This window comes from Vitis vinifera, chromosome 18 (genome assembly GCF_030704535.1).
Source record: "Vitis vinifera cultivar Pinot Noir 40024 chromosome 18, ASM3070453v1".
Lineage (NCBI taxonomy): Eukaryota > Viridiplantae > Streptophyta > Magnoliopsida > Vitales > Vitaceae > Vitis > Vitis vinifera.
The window spans coordinates 25,835,816-25,861,552 of NC_081822.1; the positions used below are offsets into that span (position 1 = coordinate 25,835,816).

Below are 25,737 nucleotides of genomic sequence, written 5' to 3' on the forward strand. Positions count from 1 at the left end.
GCCATGTAAACATATCCCCTTTAACATTAAACACTCATCATTGTCACAATCTCCACAACTCAAAACTAAGAACCATAATTATCAGTTCAAACCTCACACAATTTACACTAAATGTACATATCAGCTCTCAACATCTTCTATTCCAGTTACTGAAGAATATGCAGTTTTGAGTGCAGCTTGCACTTGTGCACAGACCTCTCCATAGCTCTATATCAAGTTATAAATCAACATTCCGGGAGAGATTGAGCAGAAGTGTAAGGAGAAAAACTTGTAGCTGACTCGCTATAATGCAGTGGGTGTGGCGGTCGACTAGATGAGCCAACATAACTCAGTGAGGCGTTGCTTGGGCTTGGAATGTATGGGGACAGGTATCTTGAGTTAAGAGGTGATAATGATGGGTAACCCATAGAATGAGGTGAAACCAAATAGGAAGCATGAGATCTTTGGGAAGACGCATTCCTAAGGTCTAGTGAGCTTCGGCTTACACTTAAAGAAGATTGGCGGTAAGACTGAAGGGACTGCTGGATGTAAGGAGTGGCGGACAGGGAGTTGTTCCGAGAAACTGAGAGGGAATGTGATGGTGATGGTGATGGAGCTATATGAATTGCTGAGGATGAGGCTAGAGATGATCTTACAGATGACACCAGAGAAGAGGGAGCCAAAGAGCCTGGGCTGGAAGAAAGCAAAGGTGTGCTTTCTGATGGGGGATCACCTGTGCTTGTTCTTGCATCGCGCTTGCAAACAGGGCAAAAGGTTCTCCATGACGTAAGCCAAGAGTCCACACAAAAAGCATGAAACTCTACAAATTCAAAAAAAAAATAAAAATAAAATTATTCAAGATTATTTATAATAATACCATTCAGTGCAGAGGGTAAGCTAATGATATTAGAAACTGGAGAAAACTATATCTCAATTTAGCAATGAAATAAACAAAATATGACAGCAGAACACTAAAATTAAAGCTTTTAAAAAAATCTTTATCTGTACATGCACTGGATATCAATGCTATGCAATACGAGATGTTAAATGCTACCATCAGATGCCAACATCCCATAAACATATAAAAACCAACTAATTGTTGCCAACGAGACATCTTTTTATATAACACAGCATCCAACAGCTAAAGAAAATGTAAAAGAACAGAATCTCCTTCAGTCTTATACAGCCATTTGGTCAATACAACCTAGAGAAGGGATCCTAGCCCAAAAAACTCTACCCAGCCTCACAAACAGAGTATAAAAAATAAAATCTTCGACTGCAAGTCCAACCAGTCTTTAACCTTCAAATATTCATCAATCACTCTCCACTCATAAGCACTAAAACAGGCACAAAGCAGTGTTTTCCATGGTTCCCTCCTATCCTTACACAGAAGCCTTTACATCGCATTAATCAACAAATACATTACCGGCAAACGTGAAGTCAAGAAACTCTAAAATTTAAGAGAGAAGCCACCATAAATTCTGACCCATTCTACAGTAGATAAGTGACAAGTCAATTCTTCATCCAGTTTACATTTGACATCAATTTACTAGAGCTCTCCCCTTTCTCATAAGCCAGTCTAAGTTAAGATAAGGATTCCTATTAATCTGCTCAAGGGCTCACAAATTGGCACATTCTCCGAAGGATTCCTACTAAGATCCTCTTTTATAGCTTTCACTTTCTTGCTAAGATAAAGCCCAGGGTTCCATTCATCTGAGAAAACTTCCACCATTTTTTTTAATAAAAAACAAGATAATTCATTGCTTTAAACTAAGTACAACGAATAATAAAGCATGAGAGATCTTTCAAATATTTACAAAAGAAAACTGATAAAAAAGAAGTATGGTCATAATTCTTAAAAGAAAGCAAAATAAACTGCACATCTTATGAAAGAAACCAACAATGCACAACCTAAGAGCACTACATATCTCAGAGGAAAAAAAATGCCCAAAATAGATACCAAGGGAATGGGCCCTTGCTTGGCTACATGATCACTTCTTGGTTAGCAACATGAGCAATCCAAGAAAAAGAACATTTCAAGTCACTTGCAACATCAATAATTTTCCGGAACAAAATTACTGAACTTTCTTTCCTTCAACCACATATTCTCGAACATAGGAGTTCTACAAAATCTCGACTTCAACTTCAAAGAGAATAGTTGAACAATCTGAAATGACCTTGATAAAATACTATAAAACATATTTCAGAAATGTTCCTTTCACTCCACAGAAAATAAAAACCAGTCCAACTGGGACATAGATTACTTCCCCGTGCATACCCAACTAAGTAAACTAGCATCCTGCAAGGAGAACATCTAAAAAATCAAACTTCCCAATAAACTAGGGAGAATTCCATACAGCAGTCGAAATCCTCAAATAATCCCTTCTTTCCCAGGGAAATTGAACCACATCAAAATCTCTGTTATACAAAGAATCATCCCACACACTCTTACAGCCCTAACTCCTCCCAGAGTGTTTTCCTCTCATTCCCACAACAGAACAACAGACCTGAGAACAAACATCCAAAATCATCATAAGAACACCTGAAACAAAATGATATTGAAAAGGTACCCACCTCCATATCCAGAACTTCAAACAAAACTCCCTTCTTCAGCCAGAAAGAAATCCATCCTAAGGATCAGCCCACCTTGATACTACTAGGCACTTCTTCAGATAAAGTCTCCAATTTAGTTTAATCAAGTCTGCCCCTCTGGGATCTTGAAAAGAATTTTACAACCTTTCTTTTATGATCATTATTTAATCCTCTAGTATTCCATGGGACAGTTCTAAACTTCAGGGATAAACAATGGAGATGATCCAACCATTATCATAATTGACAAAGAAAGAAAGCTTTCACAATTCTCCACCCCTATTTAGAAGATTTCACTTTTTCTTGAAAGCTTCCACAATCAACTTATTACTGATGGTGAGATTTGTTTTCATATGACAGCAGGATCCACATTTCTTTTAAAATCAATAACTCCAACAGGAAAAATAGCATGTCTTAAGATCTGACAAACTATTAATAGAGCATGCCATCTCCCCGGCCCTAATAGAGTTTCCTTCATGAGAAATTCTGTGATAAGACAAAATTTGTTTAGATATCAAGGACAGGCCCCAGCAATGAAATAAGTAGGGTTGTGATACATAAAATCGGCCTGGTGAGAACATAAACTCTCTTGTAATCCATTCTGTTGGATAAAATTTGTCACTGAAAGACAAAAGACCTATTTCTTAAGTTGTATGGCATCTGCATTCTTTATCAAGTTAGTTTGCATTTATTGGAGTAAAATTAGCTTCAACACATGGTCACATATGACCAAGGGCAAATAAAAAAGTGGCTTTTGTGGGATTTCAGTAATTAAGAAAAAGCCTTGTGTCCAAAGTATATTGTACCTAAACAACATAACCATGTTACAGTGATAGCCTTAAAAAATGGATTCGTCTCTAGATGATTTAATTCCCGGAATGAATATATTTTACCTACAATCAGCCCTAATTGAGTGATAATCAAACTCCAGGATGTTAGTCAGAATTATTGATTTAAATTCAAGATCTAAAGAGTAAAGGGAAAAAAACTGATAGCATCTTACTAGATATTGTTAAGTTTCAGAACCAAGACATAAAAGTTCAACTTCCAAAAATTCATTGTAAGAGTTCCAATGTTTCTCCAAGAAAGGGAAAAAAAATAGAGCATGGTTAAAAGGAGCCTGCTGGGCAAAAGTAGCACAATGAATAAAGAAGCTGAGGAGAATGAATCTCCAACATCTATTCAAGAAAGAAATGAAATAATAATAAAAAGGGTATTTAGGTATCATAATTAGTTAGTAATTTGTATTTGAGTTTTGTTTTGAATTTGGGAGTTTTAAAATTCTAGTAAAAAGTTCTAAACTTTCTATTTTCTAACATAATCTTTTTATTCTAGATTAAGGTTATAATCCATGCAGCCCAAACAAAGAGGAGGATTGGCAATGTACTAGCTTCCGAACTTGTGTTGCTTGCCAAGGGAGACTATGCACTAAGATTATTAATGAAGGTAGTAGGTCCAACTTAGATTCAGAGGAACTTGTTGGAAAGCTTAATCTAAATACAGAGAAGCATCGAAATCCCTATCGAGTAGCATGGGCAAATGACACATTTATTTTGGTGAGCTCTTGTTGCTTAGTAATATTTAATTCTAGTAATAATTTTGATTTATCAGTATGGTGTGATGTTCTAATGATGAAAGTCACCCACATTATGCTTGGAAGACCATGGTTTTTTTATGGAAGTGTACAACATGATGGTATGAGAATACATATACGCTTATGCATGATTGGCGTAAGAAGATTTTCCATTCAATTAAGGAAATTCTACAATCTTTGAACTTAGTAGACTTGAAACCAAAAGAATCATCAAATACTTCCATTAAGAAGCAACTCGAAATTACAAGAAGAAAGAAGTTGGCGATGATGAATCTAGAATGCAAGATGTGATGGAACTAATCTTAAAGTAGCTTGTAGGAGAGCCCAAAGAAGTGCAACAGATGGTTGATTCTAGTAACCTGATTCCCATAATACAAAATAATGAATCATTACCTATGCTAAATCCAAAGCATCATATTGATCAACTTCTAGATTCTTCATTCCTAGATTTATTTGCCCACCATACACATCATAAGGAGCAAATAAATTATAAATGGCAAGCTAATAAGTTGTCTACTAGAGACTTTGTGCAAGTAAGGTTGAGTCTTTTTGGAGTTTCTTGCTTATTAACTCCTAAAAATGCTGAGTTGTATGAATGGTCAGTCAAGATCTTTGGATTAGTTTATGCCTACGAGCAAGTTTATGGAAGTCTTGGTATGGGTTTTAATTGCCAATATTGACAAGTGTGCATTTATAGTTTATACTCTAATTACTATCTTTCAGAAGTTGTAAAAGCTCCAAAAAACTGGTGCTTGACTTTCCAAAGCATAACATTATTATGATTGGCGGCAAACTAGAAATTAAATCAAGAGCTAATGGAGGCTGGATCTCAAATAAACTAATTGTAATTTTCTTGATTGTTTAAAACTAAAATTGAAATCCTACAGATACTCCGTCTTGTAAGATCCTGAAAGCAGAAAAATTGGCACTTTGTGTGGCATCTTTAATGTTCTTTTAGAGAATGTTGAAGAATGCTTAAAACTTGCTTGTATTTTTATTCTCTCTCTTTTTCTCTTCTTTGAGTCTCATATTGAAGGGCAATCCGCATTTTAGGGGGATTCCAAGGTTTCATTTATTTTGCATCTCCAGATTTTGATTTGCTTGATTGAAAGTATCTGTTCCCTAATCCAAGGCATCAGCTCCTCAATCTAGAAAGGCAATAACTTATATGCCTCCAAATTATAATAACTGCAAATCCTTTATCTCAGGTTTCTAGCAACTAAAAGGAAAAAAGCCAGTCTGGAAGTTATGAGCATTCACCAACGCAATCATTAGCCAATCTTAGCTATACCTCCCCAAAGAGATTCTCCAACTATTGATAAAATCCTTTGAAAATCCTATACAAAAAGAACACCATTCTACCACATTTTTTTTTTTTTGATAAATGAGCACAAATATATTAAAGGGCGAAAAGCCACAAAGCATACAAGGAGTATACATAGTAGCCTAAAAACAAAAAACACATGAACAAAAACCTTACCAGCCCTTAAGGAACCGCAAGCCATTCCAAAAAACCTGAAAGCAAAGAGGACTCCTCTCCCATATACACTCTAGCCCAACTCCACAAATTACATACAAAAGAATTTTTCAAATTCTGTATAGCTAAAGAGTCCCTCTTAAAAGTTAGTCTATTTCTTTCCTTCCATACCGTCCAAAAAATACACAACGGGATGGAGTTCCAAATCTTTTTCCTCTTTTTCCCCACAAAGGGGCCCCTCCAACTAAGTAACACCCTTTTAACTGTCTCTGGGAACACCCAATGAGCCCCAAACAAGGCAAGTACGATCTCCCAGAAGACCCTGACCACTATACAGTGTAAGAAAATGTGATTTACATTTTCCTCTTCACAACCACACAAAAAACAACGATTAGGAAGGTGCCAACCTCGTCTTTGAAGCATATCCAAAGTTAAGATCTTCTCCCACGTGGCCTCCCAAGCAAAAAAAGCAACTTTGGTTGGAACCTTATCCACCCAAATGCTTTTTTTCGGGAAGGTGGTGGCACTAGGAGCTGCCAACAGCTTATAAGCATCCCTAATCCGAAAAGAATCGTGATCCCCTCCTTTCCATATCACTAAATCCTCTTCTGAAGAAATCCTCAAGTCCCTCAGCAAATGAAACAACTCTCTTATAGCATCCAGCTCCCAATCATTAGAATATTTGGAGAGTTTAATGTTCCAACCTCCTTGACCAAGGCTTGAATCCCACACTTCATTGACTGTAGCGTTCCTATGGACCGCCAAGGCAAAAAGCTGGGGAAAAGTTTGGGACAGCGCCTCAATACCACACCATTGATTAGTCCAGAAGTTGACCTTGATCCCTTCTCCCACCTTGAACCCTATGTTATCCCAACACCAGTTTGCCTCCTTCAAAATCTCCTTCCAAACACCCACTCCAAACGTTCCGCGAGCTTCATTAGTTCGCCAACCAAAAACCTCATGGCCATACTTCACCCCGATCACCTTCTTCCAAAGGATTTCTTTTTCAAAGGAAAATCTCCAAATCCATTTGCCCAACAAGGCCTTGTTCAAGAGATTAATCTTCTGAATGCCTAGACCCCCCTTCTCCTTTTGAATGCACACCACCTCCCAATTGATTAGATGGATTTTCCTTTCCAAGCTTCCCCCTCCCCAAAGAAAGTCTCTTTGTAATTTTTCGAGCCTTTTTGCTATTAACTTGGGCATTCGAAAGAGGGACAATTGGTAAACAGGTATGCTAGCCAAAGTACTTTTAATGAGGGTAATTCTCCCGCCCTTTGACAAATATTGTCTTTTCCAAAGGGCTAACCTTCTTCTCATTCTTTCTTCCACCCCATCCCACATAGACGAGGCCTTGTGGTTGGCTCCAAGGGGCAGCCCCAGATAGACAGTAGGAAGAGACCCTACTCTACACCCTAACTCCACTGCCAATTCGTCAATGTCTTCAACCTCCCTAATCAGAATTACTTTGCTTTTAGCTATGTTTATTCTTAGACCAAAGGCTGCCTCAAACCAAGCCAAAATCCAACTTAGAGAGGTTAGGTGTTCTTTCCTTACTTCGCAGAAAATAATTATGTCATCAGCAAAGAGCAAATGAGACACATTCATCTCCATTCCCCCCCTCCCTTGAAGACTACAGCTTGAAATCCTTGACGTAGCCCCTTGGAGTTGGAGAAGTACCCTGCTGGCACCCCATTAACCAGAATAAAAAATTTTGCAGTTAAAATGCACCACCAAATCCACTCCATCCAACGAGATCCAAAGCCCATCTTGTGCAAGACCTTCATGAGGAAATTCCAATTCATGCTGTCATAGGCTTTTTCAATATCCAGTTTACAAATCACCCCTTTTTCTTTATGTTTATGTCAATAATCAATCACCTCATTAGCTATGAGCGAGGCATCCAAGATCTATCTTCCTCTCACAAAAGCATTTTGGTCCGCAGAAACCACATTATCTAAAACCTTCTTCAGCCTATTGGCTAGCACTTTGGCCAAAAGCTTATACAATCCCCGTAGAAGGCTGATGGACCTGAAGTTCCCAAGGTCCTTAGCCCCACCTTTCTTTGGAATGAGGACTAGGAAGGTAGTATTGAGACTCTTAGCAAAAGATTTTTTATCAAAAAACTCCTTAAACAGGTCCATAATCTCCTCCTTCACAAAGTCCAAGCAATACTGCCAGAAGGCCATTGTGAACCCATCCGGGCCTGGAGCCTTATCTCCATTCATTTCCATCAGAGCAGAATGGATTTCTTCCTCAGTGAAGGGTAGCTCCAAGACTTCAGCTTCATTACAGTTTAGACTTTGAAGGTGCAACCCCTCAATATCAGCTCTCCAGCCTGGCTCCTTTGCAAGCAGCTACTGAAAAGCATTCACAGTCCCTTCTCTCACCTCTTGCTCCTCAGCCAACCACCCCCCATTGATCTTAATTTTATCCAAGGAATTATTTCTTCGGTGAGCATTGGCCATCCGGTGAAAGAAACCTGTGTTCTTGTCCCCTTCCTTAAGCCATAGCTCCCTTGACACTTGTCTCCAATGAGTTTCTTCCAATATCACCCACTTTTTAAAGGTTTCCTTAGCTTCTCTTTTCAGCTCCTTCTCACCTTCTGTCAGACTCCTTTCACTCTCCACCCCATCCCAGAATGCGACTTGTTGAAGGGCTGAGTTTTTATTAGCTTCCAGCCTACCAAACACATCCCTGTTCCATTCTTTGATTTTTTTTTTCATGACCTTCATCTTAGTAGCCAATCTAAAACTGGCCCTCCCTCTCCCCCCCCGACCCCTGCCACCAACCCCTAAGAAGATCCTTGAACCCATCAACTTTGAGCCACATGTTTTCAAACCTAAACGGGGAAGGGCCCCGTCTTAACCCACCACCCTTTAGCAAGATGGGAAAGTGATCGGAGGTGGGTCTGGGTAACCTACACTGGACAACCCCACTAAAGTGATCAAGCCAATTCTGGGTCACTAAGAACCGATCCAGTCTAGCCTAAGATTGATTGTTCCTACCCCCGCTCCATGAGAACACACCCTCTTGCAGAGGGAGATCCAGGAGCTCTAGCTCATCAACAACCTGAGCAAATCTTCTCATTGCACCAGTCAGCCTTCCCTGATTGCTCCTTTCCCTTTGGTAGAGGGTAACATTGAAGTCACCCCCTAAACACCAGGGGTCATCCCAGATGCCCCTTATTACCCCGAGCTCTTCCCACAGAATCTCCCTTTCTTCTTTAGAAAACGGCTCGTACACTCCTGTGAAGATCCAAACAATCCCATCTTCTACATTCCTAAGCCTACAAGAAATTGAGAACTGCCCCATCTCCATCTCAAGAACCTCTAGGGTCCTTTTATCCCAACATATCAAAATCCCTCCTGCAGCTCCCTGAGCACCCATGGCACCCCAATCAAGAAACCTCCCAGAGCCCAAACTCTTCACCAAACCCTCTGACATTAACTGAATTTTCGTCTCCTGGATACAAAACAAGTCCACTTTCTAGCTCCTAATTATAGCCTTAATCACCTTTCTTTTAGAACTATCGTTAGTTCCACGCACATTCCAGCTCAACAGCCTTATCTTCATTGGACTTCCATAATCTGGCACCCTCTTACTTGCACAACACACTTCTTCTTCTTCCCCTCCTCATAATTGATGGAGCATTCAAGCCTTTTCAATTCCCTTTCAAATCTCGATTTCTCCAGAAGAGTTTTGCTATGAACTCTTTCCCTCTTCTTTCTAATTTTGACTAGAAACTCCAAAATATCTTTCTCCAATCCCTCTGTCGAAAATCCCAAAAACTTGCTGAACCTAGCTAGATCGCTTTCCTCCCAACTTGCTTCCTCCCATCCTCTACCTTCTTGTGGCATAGACAGAGCTAAGCACAATTCCTCTCTGCTCTCTTCAATACTGTCAGAATTAACCTCTATCAACTCCCAGCGCTTAACTATCTCTTGCTCTATAGACCCAGAGACGTTACACAATCGAGGTGTAACCCCCTGGGTTAAGTCCAAGCCAGGCCCAGAAAGGTCGTAATACTCCCCCAATGGAGTCCGACCATAAATAGGAGAGGGAGAAAAAAGAGATCCAGAAACCACTGGTCCAGATGAGATAGGGTCGTTTTCATACCTTGCATCTTCCTCCAACAAGGCACAGTCGGTCTTAGATCTCCCCTCGGACTGTAACTCCTCAAAAGGCCTCCACATGCCGTCTTTCACCCAGAAAGGGGAAATACCAGCGTCTAGACCCCCCATTAGGCTTTGGCCAATAACCATGGAGGGACGAGCCTCCCCCAACTGGGCTCTAACCACAGCTAAAGGCATAGGCGGGCCTCGGTTGTCCAGCCCAGGCATCACAGTAAGCTCCAAAGTCTTGGTCCGCCCAGAAATCTTCCTAAACCACAGCCCAAGAAAAGACGACCCATTTTCGCAAGGTAAGTCCAAGAAAGGAGCAAGCCCAATGGGCTTTGCTTCCTTAGAACACCAAGAGGGCTCTGCTCGGCCCAACAAGGTAAGCCCGCCCAATCCTTGTGACTCACCTGGCGACCCATCAAAGCTCCGGAAAGGATCCATATCTTGTCCTGACCCGCTTGACTGGCCCTGCATCCCATCAGTAGGCAGCAACAGGGCCTCGAGCCTTGAACCGTCCTACGCCTCTAGCACATGCTCGCCCGCGCGTGTACAAGCCTCACCCCCAACCTCCTCTCCTGTTGCGACCTTCTTCCCTCTCTTTCCTGCCATCGTTGCTCTCATTACTGGCCTGGCCTCCCACCAGAGAGTTAGCGAGTAGCACAACTCTTCAACCCAAACCTCCACCACATTGGGGAATTCCTCGCCGTTACGCTTCACCAATAGCCGGGCCCACTGCAATTCCTCCATCTTCTTCGTTTGGGAGTCGACTGCAAGAAAACCCCCGCACTCCTCCCTTATCCTTCTCAGAATGTCCCGCTCCCATAAGGAGACAGGTAAGCCTATAACCCACACCCAAGCTTCACTCTTGTTCTCCCCCTCCCTCAAATATCTCGTCTCCGACCTCCATTTCTCCAGGCGAAGAAAGATCCCCCCAACCGAGATGCTTCCAAAGTTAATGGCTTGCTCTGCTTCTATCAAGAGCTCAAATTCCATCAATACCTTGCCCCTCTCTAGTTTTGCTAACCCTAGGTTGCCCTTCAGACTCTAGATTTTCGCTAGATGGGTCCCCTAACTTCGTAGATCATCCCTCTTTGCTATGCTAGGGTTCCATATCCTAGCCACACAGTGAGCCAGTTTGTTTAAGTTCCGGCATAGCTCCTTCTTTGTGACCTCCACCCTGATTGTTGCTCTATCTTTACCCCTCGGCATTTTGACCACTTCCGCAAAGGTTTTCACCATACTTGGCTTCAAACGTAGCTCTTCTTCTTTTTGGCTTATCATTCCTCCATTAGCACAGCCCAAGCGCCGTAGTGTCTCCACCATTGAAACCCAACCACCCTTTGCTCCTCTTCCTTTAGGGATGAATGTGCTAAACCTTTTGTTCTCTAGATCCACAACATCTAACCGGAGGAAACACCCTCCTTTGTTTTGATCTCAAACCAGAGAGTAAGCCTTCCCGTTTTCCTTCCACTTTCTTACCCATTTTACCGTTCTCACATCCTTAATACAGAGGACCAGACAATCGAGGAATAGTCCAAGACTCGCCGGTCCTAGCCTAATCCATGAGGAAATCCCTCTTTTCCTCTCCACAATCGTAGCTTGCAGTCTACCTTTCTTCTCCTCCACCTCAACCTCAAAACGACTTCGACTCCACTCCAAAGCCCCCCTTCCTGAAGCCCTTCCAAGGCCCCGCAAGGACCTTGTCCTCTGCATTCTCGGTCGCTCTCGGGAGACCTCGCACTCCTCCGTCCCTTTCGCTCTCTCTCTCTCTCTCCTCCATTATTTACTCATGAAAGGTAAGATGTCAAAGAGCAAATGCCAGAAGAACACTCAATAAAATTAAACGATACATTAAAAAAATATGTAGTTAATACTGTACATCAGTAAGCAACATAATGTTTGGTCTGGCAAGGAAAACTTACTGTGACGACAAGGCAGAATTCTGAGCTTCTCTCCAACATTATAGTCTTCAAGGCATATGGCACATGTTCTTGAAGTACAATTATCCTCTAAAACAGTTGTAAAAATAAGGCTCGGCATTGCCTTCACTAAGCGACTGCTCATCCCATGGAATTCCCGGACACGAGAAACTCTAGGTCGTTGTCGCCTTATGCGATGCCTGCGGACGAAGAAACAAGTAGCCAGCACTGCAGACATGGCAAGTAGGGAAATAAAAGAAATAGCCATGATTGACCATGCTGAATTTTCAAAGCTTGGAATTATCCACAGCTCCATGTCAGGAGAACCAGCATACGTTTGGAGTACCATGCCTGAAGCTTTGGAAACAAAGACAGCATGTATTTTTATTCCAGCAGAATTTCCAGCCACTGCATTTTTTTGCATGATTATAAATTAGAGGATCCACAATGAAGCAACATTTTGGTTAACTTAAGAAAATTCATTAAAAAAAAGAAAGCAAAGAAAAGAAAAGGTTTTGGGAAATCAATATTTCCAATCACACTTCAGGCTAGCATACTGGAAATAAAATTCTTCATGATTAAAGATTATATGATTTTCAGTCATTGTAGTTGTTTGCAAGTTTCCTTCAGAAATTTATCAAGCAATTTATGTACATTCAATTCTTCTGACCCTAAGGTGGAGTAGAACTGTTTGCAGTTATTTTACTAAGCTAAATTGGGACTTGAAACCTAGGCATCAACAAGCACAGTATAAACATCCTATGCATTACTGCATCAGAAAGAAACTGTAATTTTTCCACCAAGGAGGTAGTACATAAATGGAATTGCACCATTTAAAAAACAATATCCATCAAGGGGAATTATTTGAATATTCATCAGGTGCTTGACCTAACACAGAATCATACTAAGATTGAGGTTTAAATTAACATGAACTCTTACAAAGGGACCAATACAAATGCTGGGGGAACAGCAATATTTAAAATTCAAGAAATTTGCAATTAAATAGTTTATTGTGTCCTAAGGAAATCCCTGGATTCACACACGTGTGAACACACTATTTTATTAAGAAACAAATTCACCCAAATACAGGAAAATCCCATGGCTGAGTGGACTTGCAGCTAAACACAATAAGTTAAGGACCTAGAATTAAGTCTACTCTCAGGTGACATGGAAAATTTTTCAGTAGTTAAACTACAAGTTTTACCAATACCAGTGAGAAGACTTAACCCAAGACTAACTTAAAAATATCACTTTCTTATAGTAATCTCTATTAATTTTTTCTAATCAGTAAGAATGACTGTATATTGAACCACAGAAAGAACATGCAGTTTTAGAGAGTTTACCACATGTCTAGCCCATATTTTTTTGAACAAGAAACAAAATTTTATTAATAAGACACTGAAGAGAGCAAAGAAGGATGAGATATACCTCAGGAAAACAAGCAAAGCAACAAGAAGAAAGAGTCAAACCTACAAGGTAAACTTCAAAACATGCCATACCAAAAAATTCTTTCATAAAATGAAGAGGGCAAGTGTCCCCCAAAAAGACCCCTAGAGATCAACTAGCTTGCCAAAAACTATTTCAAACATAATCACATAAAGATGGGACAAGAGAAGACAGAGGGCGAGGAGTAGGATAAAGTCTGTAAGTTTGGAAATTCAAGTCAACAAGATATATTCTTATGGTTAAAATAAGCTTATCGACTCTTTCGAAGTTTTATAACATATTGCCTAGTCAATAAAGACATAAAATCAAATAATAAAGTTCAAAGGCAAAGATTGGTGGAATACCTATAAATTAATGGTATTTATATTTGACTTCTAGAGAGATTAATTATTTTTCACAGGGTATTTGAGAAACTATAAATTAAAAAAAAAAAAATGAAAACAATTCCAAATTCTTCAATTGCACATCACCTAAATAGGCATTTATGTTATCTTAGATTTTTTTTAATCCATAAGGAGATATTGAGGAGACTGTTTCCTATAGAATTAGCAAAATATTAATGTCACTGAGAAGTGCTACTGGAGAGCATTGTGCGATCAGAGTTGATGAAATACTTTCTAGGATGACGTCAAGGAATCATTCTTTTTTATAGGAAAAAACAAGCATATATATAAAAAGGAAACTCCAAAAATGTTGAGCAATTAGAAAAGAGTATAAAAAGAGGATGGCTTCAAGGAATTATGCTTTGTGGTAAAGAATGTTGAACAATTAGAAAACAATATGTTCAGTGAAAAGTGTTCTTGATATGAAGATGTTAATCTTATTTTTATCAATAATTAGACAAAAAAAAAAAAAAAAATCAAGAATTTAAGATAAATGGGTGAAAAATATGTTCATCAGAAGTGGCAGTAGCAGTAGCACATGAGGAAAAATCATGTAAAACACGGTTCAAACAATGTCTAGTTAAGACTAATAAGTGCACCAATAAGGAGTGATCCGGTTCTAGTTCAACTTGAAGGAGGTAGATAATAAGAGTTAAACAAAAAGAAAGTGGGTTGTAGTGGCATGAAAATATGTGATTGCCAAAACTTTTAACAAAAGGCATGACTTAGGGCAGAATGACAAACCAGGAATCAGGTAGCTGACCCAAATAGTGGCCGTAAAGGCTTCATTGAGCCAAGTTGATTGACCTCAAGCTCAAGCTCAATACACAGTCAATCTAGTGAATTCAAGTGCAACTTAGTAAAACCAGAGCCACCAGCAGGCAGCATTGTCAGATAGAACCCTTTTTAACATCGATACGCCAAGCAAACCTGGTTTTGGCAAAGGTGCCTGTTAATTTGTCATCAGGGAAACTACTTTTACAGTTTTGCATCGTAGAATGAAGCAATGTTATGCCTTTTTCTTTTTTCATAAGAAATATAAAAGAGTGCACAACCAAAGCTAGAGATCTCATTTGAGACTTCTTGAAGTGTTTTGGGAGGATTCTTGAAGGAAAGGTCTTGAAGTAATTTGGGAGAATTTTTGAAGGTTTTGACATTTGAGACTTCAAGTTGACCATGATTTCATCTTTGATTGGGAAAAGTTCTCCAAGAATATTCAAATTGTGTTTACATGTTGAAGATCTTAAGCAAGGAATGATCTCTCAGTGAATGGTGTCTAGAATTGGTAGCAAAATGTTAGCAGGCAAGCTTTGTTGATTGAAAAGGTGATATATGAAAAAATGAGTGTAGGATTTGTTTGGTGGAAAGGAGAGCCTTTCAAGCACGTTTCGTTGGGGAGAATGGAGGATTGTGGTTGTCTTTGTCTGAACGTAGCTGAGGAGCTTCATTTGCAGTGGGTTTTTAGAAAGACGAGATAGAATGGTTGCTGGACCATTTAAAGAAGCCTTTGAAGATGGAAAGCTCACTTGGTTTTAACCGTAAATATAGAGGACAAACCAGAGCACATCTTTTGGCGGTGTTAGTAAACCCAAACAGTAGAAGTTTTTGAATTACTAAGTTCATGACAAGCCAAAAAACAACCTTTGTTGTCATTCCCAAAGGATATAAGAGATGGGGCCAGACTGCAGTGGGAGAAGCCATAGCAGTTGTGATGTTAAATCCTTTCCACTTTGTAGGCATTAGGAGATTTTAGAAAGTAGCAAATGAGAAGGTTAGGCCAGCTTCGGAGCTCCCAAAACACAGTTTCGCTAGTGGGGCGGATGGGGAGGGACCAAGAAAACAAGGTTTAGAACCTGTGGGCAGGTGGGCCAGGGTGGTGGTCTGTGAACCCTTGGTAGCAGGTGTGGGCAGAATTGCAATGGGCAGAGCTTTAGCCAAAACTGTGGGAATTAAAGGGGTGATTGCCATCACTCCTATTTCTGAGAACCAAATGATTTTATTTGTGGAGTCCACTGATCTAGCAATTTTTTTATATGAGACGAGGTTTATTCCAGTGAGTGAAAAGATAGAAGTTAAGGTATATATATGGAATTCGAACATGAATGCTACTATTTTGGGGATGATCTGAAAGGGATGGATTGAGGTGAAGGGGTTGCGTTTTCATCTGATGTCTGAGAAGTTTCTATTTCACTTGGCAGACGGATGGGAAAGGTTATTGAGATCAACAGACAAACTCTACAGCTAGTAGATTTAACGAAGGTTCGACTTAGGTCAAAGTGAAGGAAAATGCAGTGATTCCTGTGATTGTGAGAATTTCAAACAGAGATTGACCTTTTCAACATCGATAACAGTTGTTGGAGAAGTTATTGACATTCAAACAGGTAATGCTGAGTTGAATAGAGGCTGGTGCTCTTTTTTTAGTGGTCATGTCACAGGAGGGGCTTGAGAAAGATTGAAGGGCTGAAAGGTTGCCACATTTCAAGCCATGTGGGGGTCGGTGGGAGAAGGTGGAGGATAGCTGCAATCCATGCCACACCAACCAGATTTCAAATTTCAAATCTGTTAACAATTGTGAAAAGCATCAGGACTGTTCCTAGCTTTGTAGTGGGCCTTTTAATCAATTGGCCCAGTATGGTAAGCAGGTTGTATTAAAAGGGAAGTGAACCCAATTGTTTGAAGGAAGCCCAAGTTGTGGGCTGGGACAAAATAACTTGGGGAACTAGGTGGACCTTTCCTCAGTGAAACAAAGACCATTCCAATCAGAAGAAAGAAGCCCAAAGTTCCTAGTGGACATCTCTTGGGGCTTTGTGCGAGAAGTTTGCCTCTTCCTTTTAGAGGTCTGTTCAATGGAAAAATTAGTGATATGAAGTTATAAAGGGACTTCAAGGAGGATGAGTCTTTTGCAACAGGTAGAGATGCTAGATGGGACTCTATTCTGAAGAGAGTTTCGGCAACAGAGGCTGAGAGGTCCTGAAGCAAGGCCATTAATGGATCAAGGTTCAGCTGATCTCAAGGAAAAGGAATGCTTCACCAACACAGAGATGATTTGGGCAGGCTTCAAAGGGGTTGAGGAAGGGGGAAGGCTTCCTCTTTGTGGGTATCCAATCCAGGTTTTCCTTTCTAACCCCAAAACTTGTGCAGTGGCCCAGATTCTAGATAGAACTTCTGATTTGCATCTTCTTCCCCTTGATTCCGTTCCTCTTCTTGCCCAGCCTACACTCAATTTGTTGATTTCTTCAGGTCCTTTCCAGTGTACTTGGTCACAACCCATGTGAATGACGTTGATTCATCATCTGTCCCTTTCGTTAGCAGTCCCATTTCTAAACGTGTGGAGTCCCCTAGAGAGAAAACAAGCGAAGAGTCAAAGGGGGTCTCTTTCCTTAGATCACCACATAGCGACCTTGGTGAGAACATTACCACAATCAGGCCCTAAACTCTTGAACCAGTCCCCTCTTCTTTGGATGGTTTTCAAGTAGGGGGTCTTACACCTAGTAAAATGGCCAAAGTCCAATCAGTTGTGTTCGTTAAACCTTAAGTTAGTCAAATACTGTAAAAAGGGCAACCCTGTGGGCAAGAACAATGCTCATTTTGTGGATAAGTTTAAGAGGAAATATAGACCATTGTCTGGAGCTCTTGGTGACTCTTAGGTGTTTTTCTTATCTCCCGTTTGCAAGAGGTAGGATAGATTCCTATACTCAAATGAGTGGGAGCAAAGTTTCCCTCAAAGTCTCCAAGAAGGGCTTCATAGACTGACCTCTGATCATTGCCCCATTTACCTAGATACTAATCCTTTTAAGTGAGGTTCTGCTCCTTTTAGGTTTGAGAACATGTGATTGCTTGATCTAGATTTCAAGGAAAGATTCAATTCTTGGTGGCGGGAGTGTCAAGTTGAAGGGTGGGAAGGTCATAAATTCATGAAGAAGCTACAATTTGTCAAATCTAAATTGAAAGACTGAAATAAGATGTTTTTATGGAGATTTAAAAGAGAAAAAGATCATTCTTTCAGACATTGTCAAAATTGATTCTAGTTAGTAGGAGAGGAGTTACTGTTGAAAGAAGAGGTTCATTAGGGGCAAAAATCTAAAGTCAAATGGATAAAAGAAGGAGATCGCAATTCAAAGTATTTCCATAAGGTAACCAATGGTAGGCGAAATAAGAAAATCATAAAATCTTTGGTGTTTGAAAAGGGGGTGACTCTAGACAACATTACAAACATTCAAAAGAAATTGGGCATTTTTTAGAAAGCTATGCTCCAAGCCCCTAGGCAACTCTTGGAGGATAGAAGGTTTGGATTAGTTCCCCATATTAGGAGAGAGTGCAGCTTGGTTGGACTATTCTTTCTTAGAAGAGGAGGTATACTCTACCGTTTTTCATTTAGATAAAGAAAAAGCACCTCGACTGAATGGATTCGCTGTTGCAATATATCAAGAATGTTGGAACAAGATAAAGGAGGATCTCATGAAGGTGTTCTTGAAGTTCCACACTAATGGGATGATCAATTAAAGTACCAATGTCACTTTCACCGCTCTTATGGCAAAAAATAGTCCAACCAACAAAATCTCATATTTCATACCCATCAGCTAGGTCACAAGTCTTTATAAGATCATAGCAAAGGTTTCATCAAGGGCATCCAACGAGTTCTACATGAAACAATTTATAAATCTTAGGGTGCATTTGTTGAGGGGAGACGAATTCTAGATGTTGTTTTGGTTGCCAATGAAGTGGTGGATGAGAAAAGGCCCTCAAAGGAGTAAGGGGTAGTCTTTAAACTAGATTTTGAAAAGGCCTATGACCATTTAGATTGAAGTTTCTTAGATTATGTGCTAGAGAGACAAGGGTTTAGAGGTCTTGGATGAGAGGTTTGTCTTTAACAAGTTTTGTAATCCTAGTATATGGAAATGCCAAAGGATGGGTTAAGACAACCAAAGGTTTAAGACAAGAGGATCCTCTTTCCCCTTTCCTTTTCACCATTGCAATTGATGTCTTAAGTAGGATCATGCTCATACTAGAGGATAATGGTTTGTTAGAGGGCTTTATAGTGGTCAAGGATAGACCTAATTCCCTTTTTACAATTTGCAGATGACACCATTTTTTTCTCTAGAGCGCCTATGGAAGACCTGCAAATCCTCAAGTTAATCTTGTTAGTATTTGGACAATTTTCAAGGCTAAGGATTAATTTAGATAAGAGCACTATCTTTGGTATTAATATATGTCAGGATTGGATCTCTAGTTTGTCTTTGATGCTAGGCTATAAAGTTTCAGAATGACCTTTATCTTATCTAGGTCTTCCTTTTGGAGGGAATCTATTGGCAAGTGGATTTTGGGATCTAGTGATTGATAGAATAACAAGGACACTGGATGGGTGGAAAAAAACTTTTTTGTCTTTAGGGAATAATAACTTTAATTCAATCTTGCTTTTCTTATATCCCTTGCTATTTTTTATTACTTTTCAAGATTCTAGCATCAGTTGCAAAGGGATTTTTTGCAGTGGCGGACGGGAGATTGTAAAAAAGATCATCTCATTAGTTGGGACATAGTGCGTAGGATAAAGGAGTCGGGTGTTTTGGAGTTAGGGAAGATTGTTTTGCGGAATCATGCTCTATTAGGGAAGTGGCTATGGAGGCTCCCTAAGGAAAGTTCTACCCTTTGGTATTAGGTTATTTTGAGTATTTATGGGACACATCCCAATGGATGGGATGCCAACATTTTGGTCACATGGTCGCATTAGTGTCTTTGGAACGCCACTACATATGTTCTCCAGGATTTTTCTCCACGTATACAGTTTATGGTGGGTGATAGGAAAAAAAATTGTTTTTTGGAAGATATATGAAGGGGAAATCAACCTTTATGTTCACAATTTATAGATCTTTATAGAATTACCACTTTAAAAAATCTCACCATCTTAGCCATCCTTGGCAATTCTTCATTTTTGTCTTGGAACTTGAACTTTCATCCCAACCTCATGGATTTGGTAATTGAGAGCCTTGAAAAGCTTATATCTTCACTCACCCTAGTGTACTTGTCTCCTTCAATTCTAGATACAAGAGCTTGGTCTCTTTCCTCTTCAAGTTTATTCTCAATAGAATCTTTCTCTATAGCCTTGTCCAATTTTCCAATTTCAGTTTTGTTTTCTCAAGCCAGATTTGTACGAAAATCAGAAGTTCCATCTAAGGTTAAGGCTTTCACATGGTTAGTGGCGCACAAGAATGTGAACAATAATGACATGCTATAGTTGAGAAGACCTTACAAATCCCTTAAACCTGACGGGTGCATCTTATATATGGGGAGTGGAGAGTCAATTGATCATCTTTTTCTACATTGCATAATAACTTTGAGGTTATGACATAAGTTATTTAGTCTAGCCATAATGGATTAGGTTCCACCCAAGAGCATATGCAACATAATAGCCATCTCTTTTAGATGTTTGGGGAGTTCCATGAGAGGCAAGACCCTATGGCAAATCACTTGCCTCACTTTGCCTTAGATCTTGTGGCGAAATAGAAATGCTAGGATCTTTGAGAAAAAGCAGAGGATGGTAAAGACACTATGAGATTTACTTCATTTCTATTCTTCCTTGTATACATCTTGTACCACTGCATTTAAAGTCACTCCCCTCAATGTTATTCAACTTAATTGGCATTTAGCTTGTAATTAGTTTTTGTATAGGTTCTCTTGTATAGTGGAGGAGTTTATGTCACATTTTCATCAGAGTATTGTATTTTGTAGGGAGGATCCCTCATACTTCTCTTACTGTTTTTATCAATATATACTATTTTATCGTTTCTAATAATTTTTATTTTTATTTTTAAAAAAAGTTGGGGATTTCATTGGCAAAGGTGAAGCAGAAACTAGTGAACTAAGAGCCACTAAACAAAAACAAGTGAAATACAAGATTATCCAAAAATAAAAATAAAACAATCATCAATCAAGGCATGAAACTCCAACAAGAAAAGATTAAACAATGAGAAACGCTATTTTAGGGTAGAAAAGAAAAGAAAAAAAAATCCTCCAATCCCTATGGTCCTTGTAAACCAAATGACCCATAGTGTAGCTAGGGTAGCCCCTTCCACAGAGTCTCTTGTTGGATACCTTCTTAGAAAGTTCACAAGCCTAATTAAGCCAACAAAAATGTCAGCATATGGATCTTTCAACAATCAATCTAAAATATAATTTAAGTTTGAGCTTAGTTCATTTAGCTAGTGATCCTTCAACAAGCGTCTTAACTAGCCAACTAAAGACTATTTGCAAGTATTTTATTTCATTCGATAGCCAAACCTTCCACTAGCAGCAGAGCTAGGGGGGAAGAGATGAAATTTAGTTTCGGGATCATGGTTTCACCTTATAATACCTCAAGGGCTAATGCAACTATTTTAGTAAAATTAATTGCCTCAATTCTCGGGCAAATAGGGGATTTCCAAGTCCATGCCTAAGTGCTTATTACTTTGAGTGTTGTAATCGCTATCTTATTAGGTTCAGCTACTAGTTGTTCAGAACCCACAAACCATTCTGCTAAAATTTACTGGATTCTGTTTTCTGGAGTTGCAACATACCAAAGTCCTTACATAGCCTAGTGTTAGCCATGGGCGTTATGCATAATCACAAACCACGGCATCAAATTGCATTTTTTGCAAAGAAGGGAAAGCATATTACCTAATGCTCATCCATCCTTGCTAGTTTAAAAAAAAATAAAAATAAATAATAAATAAATTAAAATAAAAATAATAATAGAAAGGAAAGAAAGCATGCAAAAAAGGCTTCCATCATGGTCTTTGCACATGCCACCTATCTATCTAAACCAATCCTCAATGAAGCAACCATCAAAATTCAACTTGAGCACAAGTTAAGGGAAAGCCCAAAAGAAAAGAGTAAAAAACCTACCTTGTTGCAAAGAAGGTTATGAGAGACATAACATTATAAATTACATGGAACAAATTCCATAAAGCCACAAATTTTGTTTATGTTCTCAAGAGAAAAGGGAAGAATTCTGTATTTGAGAAATTGGGATGAGTAAAGTTTTCCAAAATGTGTTCTGTACTTCCTCATTATATTATCAAATGTCCGAAAGCAAGTGTTTACTATTCAAGGGTTTTAAGAAAAATATTTTAGGTGATATAACACGAGTTGGAGACTAAAAGGGTATTTGATAAACCAAAAATTAAGATAAAAAACTTCGTTACTGAACTATAAGCAAAAGATTTAAGTACCAAATTTCTAGATTTGAAAAACCTGTTGATATAACCTCAAATTTAAGCGCTGAATTCTGTTCAAACTTTTTGATAAAGAAGTATAAAAATCCAAATAATTTATTTTATAAATTAGTCCACTAAAAATTATTAAAACTGCATGCTATAATTGCAACCTATAGGAACATCTGCATTTTTGGGTTCTTGGTAAAATTATCCTAATTGAGTTTTACTCTCTTAAAATTCAAACATCAATTATGTGAATATCTAAAATGAAATCTGAAAGTTGAGAAATTTTTAAAACCACTTACTATTGTTTGTGCTAAGTTTTCAGTCAGTAGTCTACTTAATATACCAAGTGTTTCTCAAAGTGGATTTTAATTTTCAGTGACTTAAGATTTATGTTATTGAACAAGCCGACTTAGTCAAATCAACAAATTCTCACTTTCAGCACTTAATTTGTTTATCAACAACACCCAAGATTATAGACATATTTCAATTAGACCTAAACAAATTTTGTGAATGCAACTCAAAGGATAGACTGTAGCTTACAGGTAGTAGTAGTGTTTAGTTATAGAACAATATTAAAGACATGTTACCAAATAAAGATTTTGTTCATTATTATTACTATTAGAAACACACCAAGTCAATTCAATAATAATAAAAAAAAAGATCAAGAAAGATGGGACATCCTTTCACAATATACAAATATGATCAAAAGAAGAAAAGAACTCCTAAAAGAGAAACAATACAAGCTGGACAACTAAGGACGATTACAAAAATCTAACCAAAACAAACACTAATTACACCTTAAGGAAGCAAACAAAATCCCCAATCAAAGATACCAAATATTTCACTCATTTTATGATAATATATATATATATATATATAACGCTCATTTTTTGCCAAAGGGACCATTTGATTGACTAAGTAAAGAACCCAACAAAAGGTTCCCCAACTCTATAACACTAAAAACAATTTGGCGAAGTGCATAAACTAGATTATTTTAATAAACAAATTAGATGATATTCAACTATAACAAGCATCATCAAAGAGATCTAGATAGTATCTTCCTCAGAGTATTGACCAGTATTTACATTTAATCAGAGCTGGAAAGATATAAGGCACCTACTTGATAATCCTAATTTGTTCTTTGTAAAACTAACAACTTGGGATGTTAGTAAACTAATTCACAAATGGTATTAGAAATCCAATGATGAAATATTTTCCTTTTATCATTTACTAAAAAGGGGGAGAAATCTGCAACCTGAATGTCATTACTTGCACCAAACATGCATGCCAATCCTAGTAAATCTATAAAAGCCAAGGTCATAAAACTGATCCTAGAGCTTAAAGAAAACTAATTCCTCTTCCTCTCCCATTGTATGGACAAATTATCTTCCCCGTTAATATTGGCTCAAAAAAAAAAAGAGGGTCGTAGCACTGACCTCTTTTTTAATTATTTGATCCTAGGAAGGACAAGTAAAAGTAACAAAATGAAAGTTAAAATTGAATAAAGAAAGAAAATACCATCTTTCAAATAAACACCTCCCAGACATTTTAATCTCACCATAGAATAATTTGTCTACCCTTAAAGGTAGCTTTTCCACCTACAATATGGATTCAATGTGAATTAAGGCATATTTATGATACAAGTATCAGATGGATTATTATCTACTAGAGAGCTAGCATATGCACCTATAAAATCTCAATTTAACCCCTCACCCATAGAATCTCACTTTAACACCCTCACTTGTAACACTATAGTACAAGAAAGACAAGCTGTAAGCACTCATCTGTTTTTTTGTTGGTGTAATGGCACAGGCCAAAATTTCAGGAAAGGTAAACCAATAATACTGGAATAAAAGGAGAGGTAAACCAATCATACTGGAATAAATAATAATAATAATAATAATGATGACGATGGTGATGGTGATGATGGAATAAAAAGTGATACTAAGATATGGCCAACATGGCAATTAATAAGTGGCTCATAGGAAAAGGAACTTACTTGCAACCAAAACACCACCATCTTCATTATCATATACAATAGCAGCTGCGAACCCTGCTTTTTGGGCGTTTCTCACTTTATCCTCAAAGCCACACCCTCCTCTAACAATTAATACAAATGGTGAACTAGCACCCTCAACCTTCTCCACTGCATTAGTCAAAGGTGAACATGCATCTAGAGGCTCTGCCACATATAATATCCCGCATTCTCCCGACCCTTTAACTGGTTTAGCTGAAATTAACAGCAAAACCAAAATCAAGAAATGCATAAACATCTTATGACATTACAGCCCACAAAAAGGTGCACACATATATAAATAACAACCTCCTGTATATCGTTCAATACTTTCCAGCTCCTTTGAAGAGAAAAGAGAAAACAAAGAAAAGAAAAGAAAGACAATTTCTCATTCAACTGAGCATCTATTTTAAAGATTAAAAATTCCAAAATTTGATTTTTTTTTTCCTTTTCCCAGCAGCCAAATGGAGCCTAATACTCAATTTATTCAATATCTTCTAAAACACAGCAATCTAATAAAACACCGATGCTCGGAAAGAGAAAGAAGGAAACGAAAAGGAACAAGTTTTCAAGTTTATATCAGAAAAGACAACTCAACTAAGGCAGACGGTTGTATTACACTATCGGGTGGAGTTTTAAAAATGGAAATTAAAATTTCAGTTCAAGTTTAAAAATGTAAGATTCAAACTTTCGATCCCTTTCCTTTCCTTACGTCTTCTAAGCATCGAAACTTAGCCTAAAACTCAATCTATTCAACCTTCTCCCCAAAAAAACCATTAATCTAATCAAACAGTAAGAATTCATCTGGTACCAAAAAAAAGAAGAGGAATTTCAGAGTTCATACGAAAAAACACTCAACTCAACTAAGCCAAACAATCCTCTAACTCCGCCAGAAGTGTTATGGGGATCAGAATTATTAAAAATAAATAAAAAATCAGATCCATATTATTCGCTTTCTCACGTTTTCGCAGCAACCAAACAGCAGATAGATAAAATAACAATAAATAAATAAATAAAAACCGACCGAAGTTAGCTTGGATGTCGTCGAAAGAGAGAGTTACGTTGTTCCCAATGAGAACCACATTGGCGAAGGCCACAGAAGCCATTAGATTCAGAAAAGCGCAAAAGAGGAGGACTAGATTCATTGACCTCATTGTATCTGAATACCAAAAGCGCAATATTGGAAATCGTTTTTAAAGAGTACAAAAGAGACGAGAAAGTGATGGAATTAGGGTTTCGAAAATGGGAACATCAGCTTCCATTTGACACGGAGGAAGATCTCTCTGGATTGCCGACCCGCTTGTTCAGAGGCCTCGATTTGGGAAGAAGAATTTGGAAGAGGGAGCGAGAAGGGCGAAAATCTCAAATTTCTATTATTATTATTAGTAGATAATGATAATATATGTGTATTGGGTTTTGTCTGATATTGGATGATGATTATCTTTTTGATTCATGAGGAAGCGTGGGATATACCATTCTATTTTTGCTGTTGGCATATACTGCGAGTGCAACTCTCAATTTCCGCCCTCTTTCAACTTTGCTAAATCACGTCAACAACCCAACATTAATTCTTCCTTGTTTTGACTTTCTTACTTTTTATTTTATTTGGACCTTTCCTAATAAATACGATAATTTTTAAAAATAAATTTAAAATATTTTAAAAATATTTTCAAATCTATAACATTTTCTTTCTCGATATATATTTTTTAAGATATGATTGTAATGTATTTTACTAAAATCGTGATTTCAAAACACAATTTTAAGATACGATAATTTTTTTTTAAATTTAAAATATTTTTAAATCTATAACATTTTCTGTCTCGATACATATTTTTAAGATATGATTGTAATATATTTTACTAATAACTTCAAAACACATTTTTAATATATCCTATATTTTATATTTAAACTAGAGTCATATTTTATCATTTTTAAAATTAGACTGATGAATGAATAAAAAAATTATTGATTTATGATTCAATGATTGAATTACGATTGAGCTCATGTAAATAGATAATTT

At 38.1% G+C, this 25,737-nt stretch overlaps 1 protein-coding gene across 1 annotated transcript; it reads right to left on the reverse strand.

The window, feature by feature from the left end:
* Positions 1-25,241, reverse strand: LOC100246359 (receptor homology region, transmembrane domain- and RING domain-containing protein 2). The gene is made up of 4 exons (XM_002269695.4): positions 24,742-25,241; positions 23,703-23,933; positions 11,683-12,087; positions 1-799 (listed from the first exon to the last, which is right to left on the reverse strand). Exons 1-4 carry the CDS (start codon positions 24,869-24,871, stop codon positions 225-227), a joined length of 1,341 nt encoding a protein of 446 aa, XP_002269731.1. The 5' UTR covers positions 24,872-25,241; the 3' UTR covers positions 1-224.
* Positions 25,242-25,737: the final 496 nt, after the last annotated feature.

Excerpts from the sequence above, each read along its gene's own strand:
- LOC100246359 (XM_002269695.4), bottom strand. The coding sequence starts at position 24,871 with ATGAGGTCAATGAATCTAGTCCTCCTCTTTTGCGCTTTTCTGAATCTA. Across the intron at positions 23,934-24,741 it reads CGACATCCAAGCTAACTTCG|CTAAACCAGTTAAAGGGTCG; the intron begins GTCGGTTTTTAT and ends TGTTAATTTCAG. Across the intron at positions 12,088-23,702 it reads TGGTGGTGTTTTGGTTGCAA|TGGCTGGAAATTCTGCTGGA; the intron begins GTAAGTTCCTTT and ends AAAAAAATGCAG.